At 72.0% G+C, this 10,394-nt stretch overlaps 1 protein-coding gene across 1 annotated transcript; it reads right to left on the bottom strand.

The window, feature by feature from the left end:
• Positions 1–441: 441 nt before the first annotated feature.
• Positions 442–5,852, bottom strand: CBX4 (chromobox 4). Its single transcript, XM_070059969.2, has 5 exons — positions 5,568–5,852; positions 5,402–5,445; positions 4,302–4,367; positions 2,574–2,640; positions 442–2,451 (listed from the first exon to the last, which is right to left on the bottom strand). Exons 1-5 carry the CDS (start codon positions 5,634–5,636, stop codon positions 1,054–1,056), a joined length of 1,644 nt encoding a protein of 547 aa, XP_069916070.2. The 5' UTR covers positions 5,637–5,852; the 3' UTR covers positions 442–1,053.
• Positions 5,853–10,394: the final 4,542 nt, after the last annotated feature.

The following is a 10,394-nucleotide window of genomic DNA, read 5'->3' as shown; positions in this document are numbered from 1 at the left end:
ACGGCTCCCTCGGCGGGGAAGGGCCGGGGATGCGGACGAGGGGCGCCCGCGGGAGATTGAGGTCCCTCCCCGCGGAACCTGCCCCGCCGGACGGAGACTTGGAGCTCGGGGTGCCCCTGCCGCGCCTGGGGCTGGGGGCGCGGGACCGCGACCACCGCCGCTGCGCGGCAGCCCCTCCTACGCGCTCCACTTCAAGACTTGACCGGTGGGCGCCGTGGACACCGCGGGCCGGGCAACCCCGGGGCACCGGGACGGCTCGGGCCGCTGGCGCTCCCTTGCCGGCCCCGCGCCTCCGGGCGTCCCCGGGAGCGCCTCGGGGCCGGAGAAGCCAGGCCGCTCGGCCCGGGGCAGACGCTGAGTGCCGCGGAGGCGGAAGTGGGCGAAGGCGAGGGGCGAGGGGCACGGCCGGCCCCTCCGCGCTCGGCTCACACCGCGAAAATGCACCTTTGACATCTCCATTTAATATTTACATTCAAGCAGGTAATAAGCTTATCGTTTAGACACTTAGAGTAGCAGCTGTTTCTAGAGAGCTCCTTTAGCCTTTTAACAAACTTTTTTTTTTTTTTTGCACATAGAAACAACACATCCATGTATACAGTATCAAAAAATATATACCGAGGTTACTGGTACTGCAGTTCCGGGATCGGGCAGGGGACTGAAGTGAACCCAAGTGTGGACGAGGGGAAGGGAGCGGAACAGAAAATAATCTGTCTGATATAGAATATAACATGATCTAGAGGGCACTCCATAAATCTAGGATTTTATATTTCCATATATAAATACCTACAAATAAATATATATATATATATGTATACCGGCCCAGAGGAGGGGGGTCGGGCTCTTTGAGCTCCAACAATACGATTCAAAGAATAACACCACGTACAAACGCGAGGAGAGGCGGCACGGTCCGGGCGGACACGCGGGCGGCCCGGCCGGGTCCGAGGTGCGCGCGCGTGCGCGCTCAGAGGGCGAAGGTGCCCGGCGGGGGCCCCCACCCCGCGGCGGCCAAGGCCCTCCCCCCGGGGGCGGTGCTGCCCTTCCCACGCGCTCCGGCTACACCGTCACGTACTCCTTGAAGGTGACAGTGAGGCAGTTCGCGGTGACGTCGGTGATAATTATATTCCCAAAGAAGGGCTTGAACTCGCTCAGCGGCTCGGCGGGCTCGTCCTGGGCCTCGGCCGGGGGCTTCTCGGCCGCGGAGGCCGGCGCCGCAGGCGGCGCGGGGGCCTCCGGCTTCACCAGCAGCGCGCCGGGCGGCTCCCCAGCGTCGCCGCGCGTCTTGACGCATCGCAAGTCTATGGGCTCGTCCAGGTCCGAGTCCAGCAGGATGACCTCCGGCTGCGGCAGGGCGGGCGCCGGGCCCGCGTCGGCGGCCGGGCTGCCCCCCAAGCAGGTGGGCGTGCTGATGCTGCGCGCCGTGAGCCGCTTCTTGCACGGCTCGCGCTCGCCATGGGTCTCGGAGAGGCAGCGCTTGCGCGCGTGGGCCAGGCCGAGGCCGGCGGTGTGGGCGTGGGGGTGGTGGTGGTGGTGGTGGTGGTGCGGGGGCGGGTGCGCCCCGCGGGCCGGGTCCCAGGCCAGCGGGTCGGGCTTGGTGGTGAGCTGCAGCGGCTGCTCGCCCAAGGCCTCCTTGCTCGGGGACAGCTTCCGGGCGCCGGCGTCCTGGGGCTGCGGGTCCCCGGGCCCGGGCGCTTCCTCCTCCCGCCGCCGGCAGGCCGCCTCCGCCTTGCGCTCCTCGGGCACCGCGGCCTTCTTGAAGGTCCTGTCGGCCGGCGGGTGGCGCTCCTCGGCCGCCCGCTTCTTGTGGCCCGGGGAGCGCGCGTCGCCCTCGGCCGCCTCGCCCGACTTGATCTTGGCCGCCTGCATGCCGTTCTCCATGTACTTGCTCATCACGATCACGATGCGCCCGTTCTTGTTCTTGTTCTTGACGATCTTCATCTTGCCCCCGATGCCATTGCCGGCCGCCGCCGCATCCTTGGGGGCCGCCGCCAGCCCGTTGGGGGGCCCCTTCTCCGAGCCCTTGCCCGGCGCCCCGGCGGCGCCGCCGCCGCCGCCCAGCGGCTTCACGGCGCCCAGGTAGCCCTTGGTCCCCGCGCCGTGGGCCCACTTGTCGGGCGCGTGGCTCTTGGCGCCCAGGTCCGGGCAGGTGGGGCTGGGCGCCTCCTTGTGGCCGCCCTGGTACTGCAGGTCGTACATCTTGGGGTCCGGCTGGTAGGGGTGGTGCTTCTTGCTGTTGAGCTGGTAGTAGTACTTGCCGCCCTTGCCCGGCGGCGGCGGCGGCTTGCCCGCCCGCTCCTTGCTGTGCGGCTGGTAGGGGTGGTGCTTCTTGCTGTTGAGCTCGTACTGGTGCCCTTGGCCCTTGCCCTGCGCGCCCAGCTCCAGCTTGGCACGGTTGTCGGCCGAGGGGTCCTGCAGGCCCGTGAGCACGTTGGAGCGCCGGGCGAACGTGGGCACCTGCGCACAGAGGGGCGGCAGTGAGCGGCCGGAGAGGGGCGGGCCTGGGGGAAGGGAGGCAGGGCCAGGGTGCTGTGGAAGCACCCACTCCCCACGCCAGGGGAGGGGGAGCCAGCACTCACCTGCACCACCAGCGGCTTGGGCTTTGGGCCTCTCTTCCGGTACCCCATCAGCTGCTCCTGCCGTTCCCTGGGGGAGGGGCCACAGGGGGCAGTGCCATTAGCCTTGTGGGGGGGTGTCACCTGCACTGCTCACTCCTCACCAGCCCTCCCCTTGGGTGAGACGGCAGCCAACCCGCACCTGCCCAGGAGGGCCCCAGGCTAACCACTCCCCACCTCTGACGTCCTGCACCTGCACCGCCCTCCCCCCCCCCCCCAGCCTCTCTAAGCAGCGAGGCGGGAGCCCAGGGCGGGGTGCCGGCCCTGGAGCCCAGCTTCGGGCTGGGGACGACCAGCAGGCCCGGAGGAGCCGTGCGCCGACCTGGTCTCTCGGTTATAGACCGGGGGCCGCTAACGACCTCATTAGGATTGAGATAAAGAGGGCGGCGGGCGGAAGGGCCGGGCACTGGGCAGGGGGAGGGGCTGCGCCCGTGTTTACCCGGCGGCACGTGAGCCAATTAGGGGCTGGGGGCGGGGGCCGGCCGCCCAGGCCAGGCGCTGAGCCACCTGGTGAACCGGCTCGGGCCTGGCGCTGACGAGCAGGTGGGCGGGACGGAGAAGCACCGCCCCCGGCCGGAGCCGGCCTCCAGGCCCGCCCAGGTGTCCGAATTAGCAATCCAGCCCACGCGCCTGGGCCTGGGCCCCGGCCCCGGCGGCCGCAGGACGCGCCGATCCCGGCGGAGAGAGACGGTGTGCAGCGGGAGGCTCGTGGCGGAGCCCGCCAGAGGTGCGGCCCCTCCCGCGGCCTGAGCCCCCCTGCTCGGGGGCTGCCTCAGGGGAGCTGCGCCACGCCCCGGGGCTGGGTCGGGGCCTGACTCCCGAGTTGCGTGGCATTGCAACAGCCTGCGTTTTTACGTCTTCGGGGACCCATTATGCAATATGGCATCAGCCGCTGACACGGTTACGGGGCGGGGCGGAGGCGGGGGGGGGGGACCTCCCAGGTGCAGCCGCGGCGGGATCCCGGCTCCGCGCCCCCCTCCCCAAAGGCGTCGCAGGAGAGCAGCCGCGCCGCTGAGGGTCGCCGGCTCGGATCGCAAGGGCTACAGGTTCAGTTTGAGCGCCCAACGCGCCACAGTAAAGAATGTAAAATAAAAGGGGTAGGGGGCTAGCAGGCCGCAGGGCGGCTCCTCCCCCCTCGCCCTGCCCCCTTCGGTCCTCCCCGAAACAGAGGCGCAGCCCCGGGGGGCGAATGCAGCTGTGGCAGCCGAGCTGTGGCGCGTGTCCGTGCGCGCCGGGGCGAGGGGCACCGGGCTTCCACCACGCCTGCAGCCCCCTGGGTCTCCAGTGGGGAGGGGGCGTAAGGCCTTGTCGACTTTCCTCCAGCCGACAACAGGTTAAACTCAGCCCCGTGACGTCCCGGCGGTTTCACAACGCCAGCTCCTGAGCGCTGCTCCGCCAGGTGCCCGTGCCAAGCGGCCGGTGGCTCGCGGAGGGCACCACCTAGGCCCCGGACCGGGGCCCCGGGGCTGCGCCCGGAGGGCGGCCGCGGGCTCTCCTGGGCGGCCGCGGGGCCACCCACACGCAGCTCCCCCAAAACACAAGCCTGGCCTTCCGCGGCCCCGCCCCGCCCCCACCTCCAAGGACGCGGGAGAGAGGCGCCGAGGCCGCAGCCCGGGGGCGGGGCCCGCCGCTGCCGCCCCCCACCCCCACCCCGTCCCCTTCCCGCACGCGGCTACGGCGGCGGCCGCTCACCTGTTCTGGAAGGCGATCAGCAGCCGCGGGTCCAGGATGTTCTCCTCGGGCTCCCACGTGTTATATCTTGCAAGGCAAGAGGGAGGGGGCACGGCGTGTTAAAAAAACCACCGCGAGCCGGCTCGGCGGCGGCGCCCAGGTGCGCAGCGGCGCAGGCCCTACCGCGCCTTCCGGAGCCGTCGGCTCCCTGGCTGTGCCTGCGTGCGCAGGGTGCGGGCCGCGGTCCCCGCTGCACGCCCGCTCCCCACTCGGGCAGAATAAACACACGCGGGCAGGAAGCGGGGAGGAAAATGAAAATGAAACCAGCAGTTTATTTTGCAGTTGTCAACAATTTTAGGCATGTTCCTACGCCGCGTTCCGAAGCCACTCCGCGCCGCAGGAGCCCCGCGCGCAAGGTCGCCGCCCCCTCCTCGGTGAGGGCTCCGGCCGCTGCCCGCCCGACCCCTCGTCCGATCGCCCGCAGCCCCGGCCGCCGCCCGCACCCCCTCGCGGCCCCGGGGCCCGCTGTCACGCGCGAACCGACCCGCAAGTTCTCCAGCACACAAGGATGTGCCTTGCCCCGCGTGCGTGCGTGCGTGTGTGCGCGCGCGTGTGCCTGCGCGTGTCTCCATCCGGTGCCTTCGCATTTCAAATTAAAGGAAAAAAAAAAAAAACGCTCCACCGCCAGCGCCGCGGCGACAGTCGCCAGCTTCCCTGCCTTCGCCTTCCCTCCCCGCACCACTAGGAGGGAGGCGGCTCACAATTGCATTTTCGTCGCTTTTTAATTTTTTTTTTTTTTTGGTTTTGCAATATGGAGCCGTTCGGCGGAGGGAGAGGCGAAAGGAGCCATTTTCTGCCGCACATCCGTGCCTGCGCCCTCCCTCCCTCCGCCGGCCTCCCCGGCTCGCCCCGCGGCCCTGCAGCGCCGCCGGCCCCTCGCAGCGCATAAATTAGTGATGGCATTTCTCGGAGAGCGGAGCACGACGCAGGGCGCCGGGCCCGGCGCGGCGCCGCGGCTCCCCAGTGCCTGCCACCGGCCTCCCCACCCCCTCCCCGCTCCCCCCGCCTCCCGCCCGCTCCCCCGCCGCCCCGCCGGCGCGGCGGGTCCGGCCGCCACTTACTTGGGGGACCAGCCTCTCCATTTCACCAGATACTCCACTCTGCCCTGCGGGGAGAGACAGCGCCGCATCAGCTTCCGCGGGATCCCCGGCCCGGCCCGCAGCCTCCCCACCCCCTCCGCGCCGGCCGCCCGGCCCCGCTCCCGCTCCCGCGCCGCCGCTGCCCCACCTTGCGGATCCGCTTCTTCTCGATGCTCTCCACGGCGAAGACGTGCTCGCCAACAGCTGGCAGCTCCATGGCCCAGCCGGAGCGCGCCGGGGCGCGCGGCTGCAGACGCTGCTGGCTACCGCCGGCGCCCCGCCGCCGCCCCGGCCCCGGCGCCGCCGCCGCCGCCGCCGCCCGCCCCGCACGGCCCGGCAGGCCCGCCGCCGCCGTCGCCGCCGCCGCTGCCCGCGCCCGCCCCGGCTCCCGGCTCCCGGCCCCGGCCCCGGCTCGCGGCTCGCGCTCGCTCAGACAACTGAGCCCGGGCCGCGGCTGCACAAGAACTCATGCAAATCCCGGACGTCAGCGGGCGGGGCCTGGCCGGGCCCGGCGCGGCGTCAGGGGGCGGGCCGCGGCGCCGATTGGCGCAGCCGGGCCAGCGGAGGCCCGGGCCGGGGCGGCGCGGGGGGAGGAGGAAGGGCGCGGGAGGGTGCGGGGAGGCGCGGGGGGAGGGCCCTGCGCGCCGGGGAGCGGGCGGGAGAGGCGTGTCGGCGGGGGTGGGGGGCACGGAGGGCAGGGAGCGCGACAGGGCCGCGAGGAGGGGATCTCGGCGGCGACCCCCGGCCCACGGTCGCGCGCCTGGGCCTTCCGCTCTCGCCCCCGGCCCGGCTCGGCGGCGGCGGCGTGCGCGTCCCGGGGACCCCTGCCAGGGGCCACCAAAGCATCCCAGCTGCGCCGGGAACCACCGGCAGGGGGCGGGAGTGGTGCGGGGGGCAAGTGGGCGCCCCCACCCTCCGTGCCCGGCCGCCCCGCCCCGGGAAGCCGGAGCATTTAGGACGGCGAGGAAGGGGAGGGAAGGGGCGGAGAGAAGATGGAGGAGCGCGAAGGAGACGTGGGGAAGGGGACACAGGGGCCTTGGCTCCCGGGGGCCCCCGCGCCCGAGCAGCGCGGCCAGGAAGGGCGGCGAGCCCGGCCCCATTCAGGTCCTGAGCGGCCCCGCGTTGGCGCTGCGCCCTGACGTCCATTCTCAGCCGCTCCCAGAGCCCAGCAGGGCGAGAGGTCGGGAGGACCGAGGGAGGGTGCAGCGCGCGTCTGGGTCCGCCCGGGAGCCCGCGGGGACTCGGCGAGGTTCCCGAAGAGGCCTCGGAGGTGGCAGCGGGGAGGGCCGAGTAGGGACGGAGCGGGACGGCGCGCGAGGGAGGCCGACGGAAGCGGCGAGGAACCACGCCTTCCTTCCCCCGTGAGTGCGCGTCCTCCGCTTCCCGACGCACGGCTCGGCCAGGGCCCCGCGGCCGCGGCCCGAGGAGCCGGCGAGTGTGAAGTTTAGCACCTCCGGCGGCGAGACGGCGCGTTCCGGCGCGCGGCTCCAGCGTCCGGCTGGGGGAGCTGCTGCGCCCCACGCGGCCTCCGAGGGCGCCGCCGGCGGGCCCGCGAGCTAGTGGGGTCGGGCCCAGGGGCCCCGGGGCGCAGCGCGGCGGCCTGAGTGGGAGGGGCAGGGGCGCGCCGGGCCGGGGAGGGGGTGTGTCTGGAGGGACAGCGAGCCGGAAGCTTGCGCAATCCCTTGGCTGAGCGTCCACGGAGGAGAAAAAGAGCAAACGCCGAGCGCGAGTGGAGCTGGCGAGGGCCGGCGGAGGAGCCATCCGGGTCCCGGAACGCCGGGTGGGGCCCGCGCCGTGCGGGCGTCTGGGGAGGGCCGGGGTGCGGAAGCGAAAGCCAGCGCCTGCCAAGGGTGCGAGTCTCCCGGGAGCCCCGGAGACGGCTGCAAGCGGTCTGGTGTCCGTGAACGCACGCCTAGCCTGGCCGCCGTGTCCCCTCACCTCGCGGCTCCCGCGACGACCAGGACCTGCAGGAATGGGGGATGGGGCGCTGAGAGGGGCTCGGCGTGCAGCATTTGATCTCAGAGCAGGCTTTCCCAGCGGTGCGGGTGTGTGCTGGGGAGAGGTGCGGGTAGGTGGGAGCCCTGGGCGCTCAGGGTTTATGGGCTGGAGGTGGAGGGGCACGCAAATAGGTTTTACTCGTGGTGCGTTTGGAGTTTTCTGGCGCTCTCGCCGGGGGTGAGACGCTGCCGGGTGGGATAGCTCGGCCGCAGAAGCAGAGGGGTCTCTAAGGCCCGCGCGACAGTCGCCGTCTGCCCGCCGGCTGGTGGCGGGGTCTGCGGCGAGCCTGTCCCGGCCAGTCCCGGCCAGTCCCCTTGTCCGGGAAGGGGCCGAGCTTCCCGACGTTCTTTTCTCGAGAATCCCCGGGGAAGTCTGTCTACCGAGGGTGTTTCCGCTGCACCCAGCTCGGGGGGCACCCAGCGAGGGCGCGCGGCGGCCGTAGCCTCCCGGCCGCCAGGGGCGTTGGACCGCGCAGGCCGAGGCTGAGCTCGCTCCAGCCAGGCCCCTCGGGGACCCAAGCCCGGGATCTCAGGGGCCACTCGGCGGAATGCTGTGCCCCGACGGCGAGTTTGCGCAGGAGGCGGGCTGGGCCTGCCGCCCAGCTGGGGAGGAAGGGGGTGACCCGCCCGCCGGCACAGCGGATCTGTTCTGGAGTCGCCAGGCTCCCCGAGACCCCGGGAGGGACACCCCCCACTCCCACCCGGGCCCCTCAGGAGCCGGAGACTGCCTGCACCCCCTCACCCTGGGTTTACTGCGCCTGGTGGGGTAGCCATGCGCTCCCCCCACGGGGGTTTATTTCTTCCCCATGAAGGGTAGGCAGATGGACCCCTTTCCTAACTCCAGCACCCAGACCCCAGACCACTTCTCAACAACTCTGGGTGTTAGCAGGGAGCACAGGTTGGCCGCAAGGAGGAGGTGGGAACAGGAACCGCCCCTTCCCCAGCCCAGACTGTGGGTGCCCGGGAGGATCCCTTGTCCTGACCCCTCGAAGGGAGTAGCAAGAGACGGTGGCCCTCCACCCGGGACTCCCAGAGCCTTGGGCTGGGGCCCCTGCCCTCCACCAGGACACGCAGTGCCCCACAGGGAGCCCTGAGAAAGGCGGTGGCAGGCGTGTCTGTCCTTGCCCCTGCCCCCGCAGGGTCGCCTTTTGCCCTCTGCTCTGAAGCCAGGCAACAGCTCTCTTGATGGCAACTCAGAAGGGGCCCCCGGGGCCCCCAGAGAGGAGCAGCGATGCCACCTCGACCAGCGAAGCCTTGTGCCTGGAGGAGACAGGGCTGGGTGATGGCACCCTGGAGAAGCCAGCCACTTCCTCCTGGCGACGTCGGGAGGGTGGGTACTCAGTCTCTGCAAGGCCAGTGCGCCAACGCGGGGCGAGAGCTGCTTTTGAAAAGAACCCACTTCCCAGGGTGGGCGCCCCCCGCGAGGTTGCTGCCGCCTTACCCGCGGAGCCCAGGTCTGGTTTGTGCCGGGAGGGGCCGCCCAGGCAGCCAGAACCGGACCCCGGGGCATCAGATGGCCGAAGGGGACGCCCTGGCAGCCTCAACACAGGCTGCTTGGGTTCGGGCTCATTCTTCGCGCTCATCCTAGCAGGAGGGGAAGGGGCTACTAGGACTAACACAGTAGTCTCCGTGGAAGTTCCGGTAGCTGACCTGCTGGGACCAGGCACGTGTGCGCACGCGTGGGTGCTTGTGGGAGCCCCGCACCGTGGCCCCTCCTCCCGCCGACCGTCGCGTCCCCACTCTCTTGTTCGGCTCTGCCACACTTCCCGCAAGGGGTGGGTTTTCCTCTGCCGCCGCGAGCCCGGCGCCAGCGCGCCGTGGAGCCCCAGGTGCAGGCGGGCCCAGCCGCCAGGGTGCGCGGGCGAGGCCGTGGCCCTTACGCAGGGCCCGGGCCATCTCGGGGCCACACGGGCGCCCGCAGGGCCGTGCCTCCGCATTGCGGCAAGCTGGGTCGCCACGCCGAAGCGGGGCGCGCGGTTTTCCACGCCGTTGGCGGGCCCACCCCCTCCCACTCTCCGGCCAGCTTCGCCAGGCGCGCCCGGAGTAGCCCGCCCGGCCCCCGCGCCGCGCTCCGTCGCCAGGCTCCGCCGGCCTGGAGCTGTGCGCCCCCGGGACCCATATTTCAAATATGATCTCTGGAGCTGCTTCCACCGCCCGCCGCCGCCGCGCGCTCATCTCGGCGGCGAACGTGTGTTTTATTTGGGTTTCGTTCGCCCAAGGTCTCCCTGCCCCCCTGCGTTTCGCTCCCGATGTCCCCGCGGCGCCCCCAAACCCAGCGGGGCCCACGCACACAGCACATTCCTTTCTTTCTTTCTCCAACCGAAAGCTGCTGCTGCAAGCCCGGGAATGAAATAAAAAATCGCTCGGCGGACCCCGAAGTGATTCTCAGCCGAAGCGCCGCGCCCCCCGCCCCCCTCGCTTCGGGCCGCGCGGCGCGCCGAGGGCTGAGCGCGCGCCCGGGAGGGTGTCTGGCCGGGGCGGTGGGGGGCGGCGAGGAGCGGGGACGCTGGGCTCGCCCGCGCTCCCCTCTCCCCAGCCGGGCAGAGGCGGCCCGATCGGAAGGGCCGGGCGCGTCTCCGCCTCCCCCGCTGGCCGGGAGCCCGGTCTGGCCGCGGCCCGGAACCGCGAGGCCGCTCGGAGGCCGCGTCCTGCGTAGCCCGAGCGGGGGAGGGGGCGGCGGCGCGAGAGCCGCGACCGCGCGTCGCCCGCCAGCCGATCGATCCCCAGAGGCGGGAGCGCGGCGAGCCCTGCCGGGCCCCCCGGGGGAGGCTGTCCCCGCAGGACCGAGGGTCCGAACGCAGGGGGTGCTCGGGCATCCTGTGGCCGCGGCATGGCGGCCGGCCGCTGTGGAGGCCGGGGGTGGCGGCGGGAGCGCCGCCGGCGCCCCCCAAAATTCCACATTGTCCGTGTGGGGCCCGGGCTTCGGGCACTTCCGGAGCCGCGTTCGGCCGCAGGGCAACCGCGCGCCTCCCCGCGCG

Source organism: Oryctolagus cuniculus, chromosome 17, assembly GCF_051225735.1.
Source record: "Oryctolagus cuniculus isolate XC-2025 breed Fujian yellow rabbit chromosome 17, ASM5122573v1, whole genome shotgun sequence".
Lineage (NCBI taxonomy): Eukaryota > Metazoa > Chordata > Mammalia > Lagomorpha > Leporidae > Oryctolagus > Oryctolagus cuniculus.
The sequence above is the reverse complement of the archived record's forward strand: the minus strand, read 5'-3'. Positions and strand labels throughout refer to the sequence as shown.

Bases quoted from the DNA above. Each gene is read 5' to 3' on its own strand.
- CBX4 (XM_070059969.2), bottom strand. From the start codon at position 5,636: ATGGAGCTGCCAGCTGTTGGCGAGCACGTCTTCGCCGTGGAGAGCATC. The intron at 5,446-5,567 runs GTGGGGCAGCGG...CTCTCCCCGCAG, and splicing joins AGAAGAAGCGGATCCGCAAG to GGCAGAGTGGAGTATCTGGT. The intron at 2,452-2,573 runs GTGAGTGCTGGC...CTCTGTGCGCAG, and splicing joins CCAAGCCGCTGGTGGTGCAG to GTGCCCACGTTCGCCCGGCG.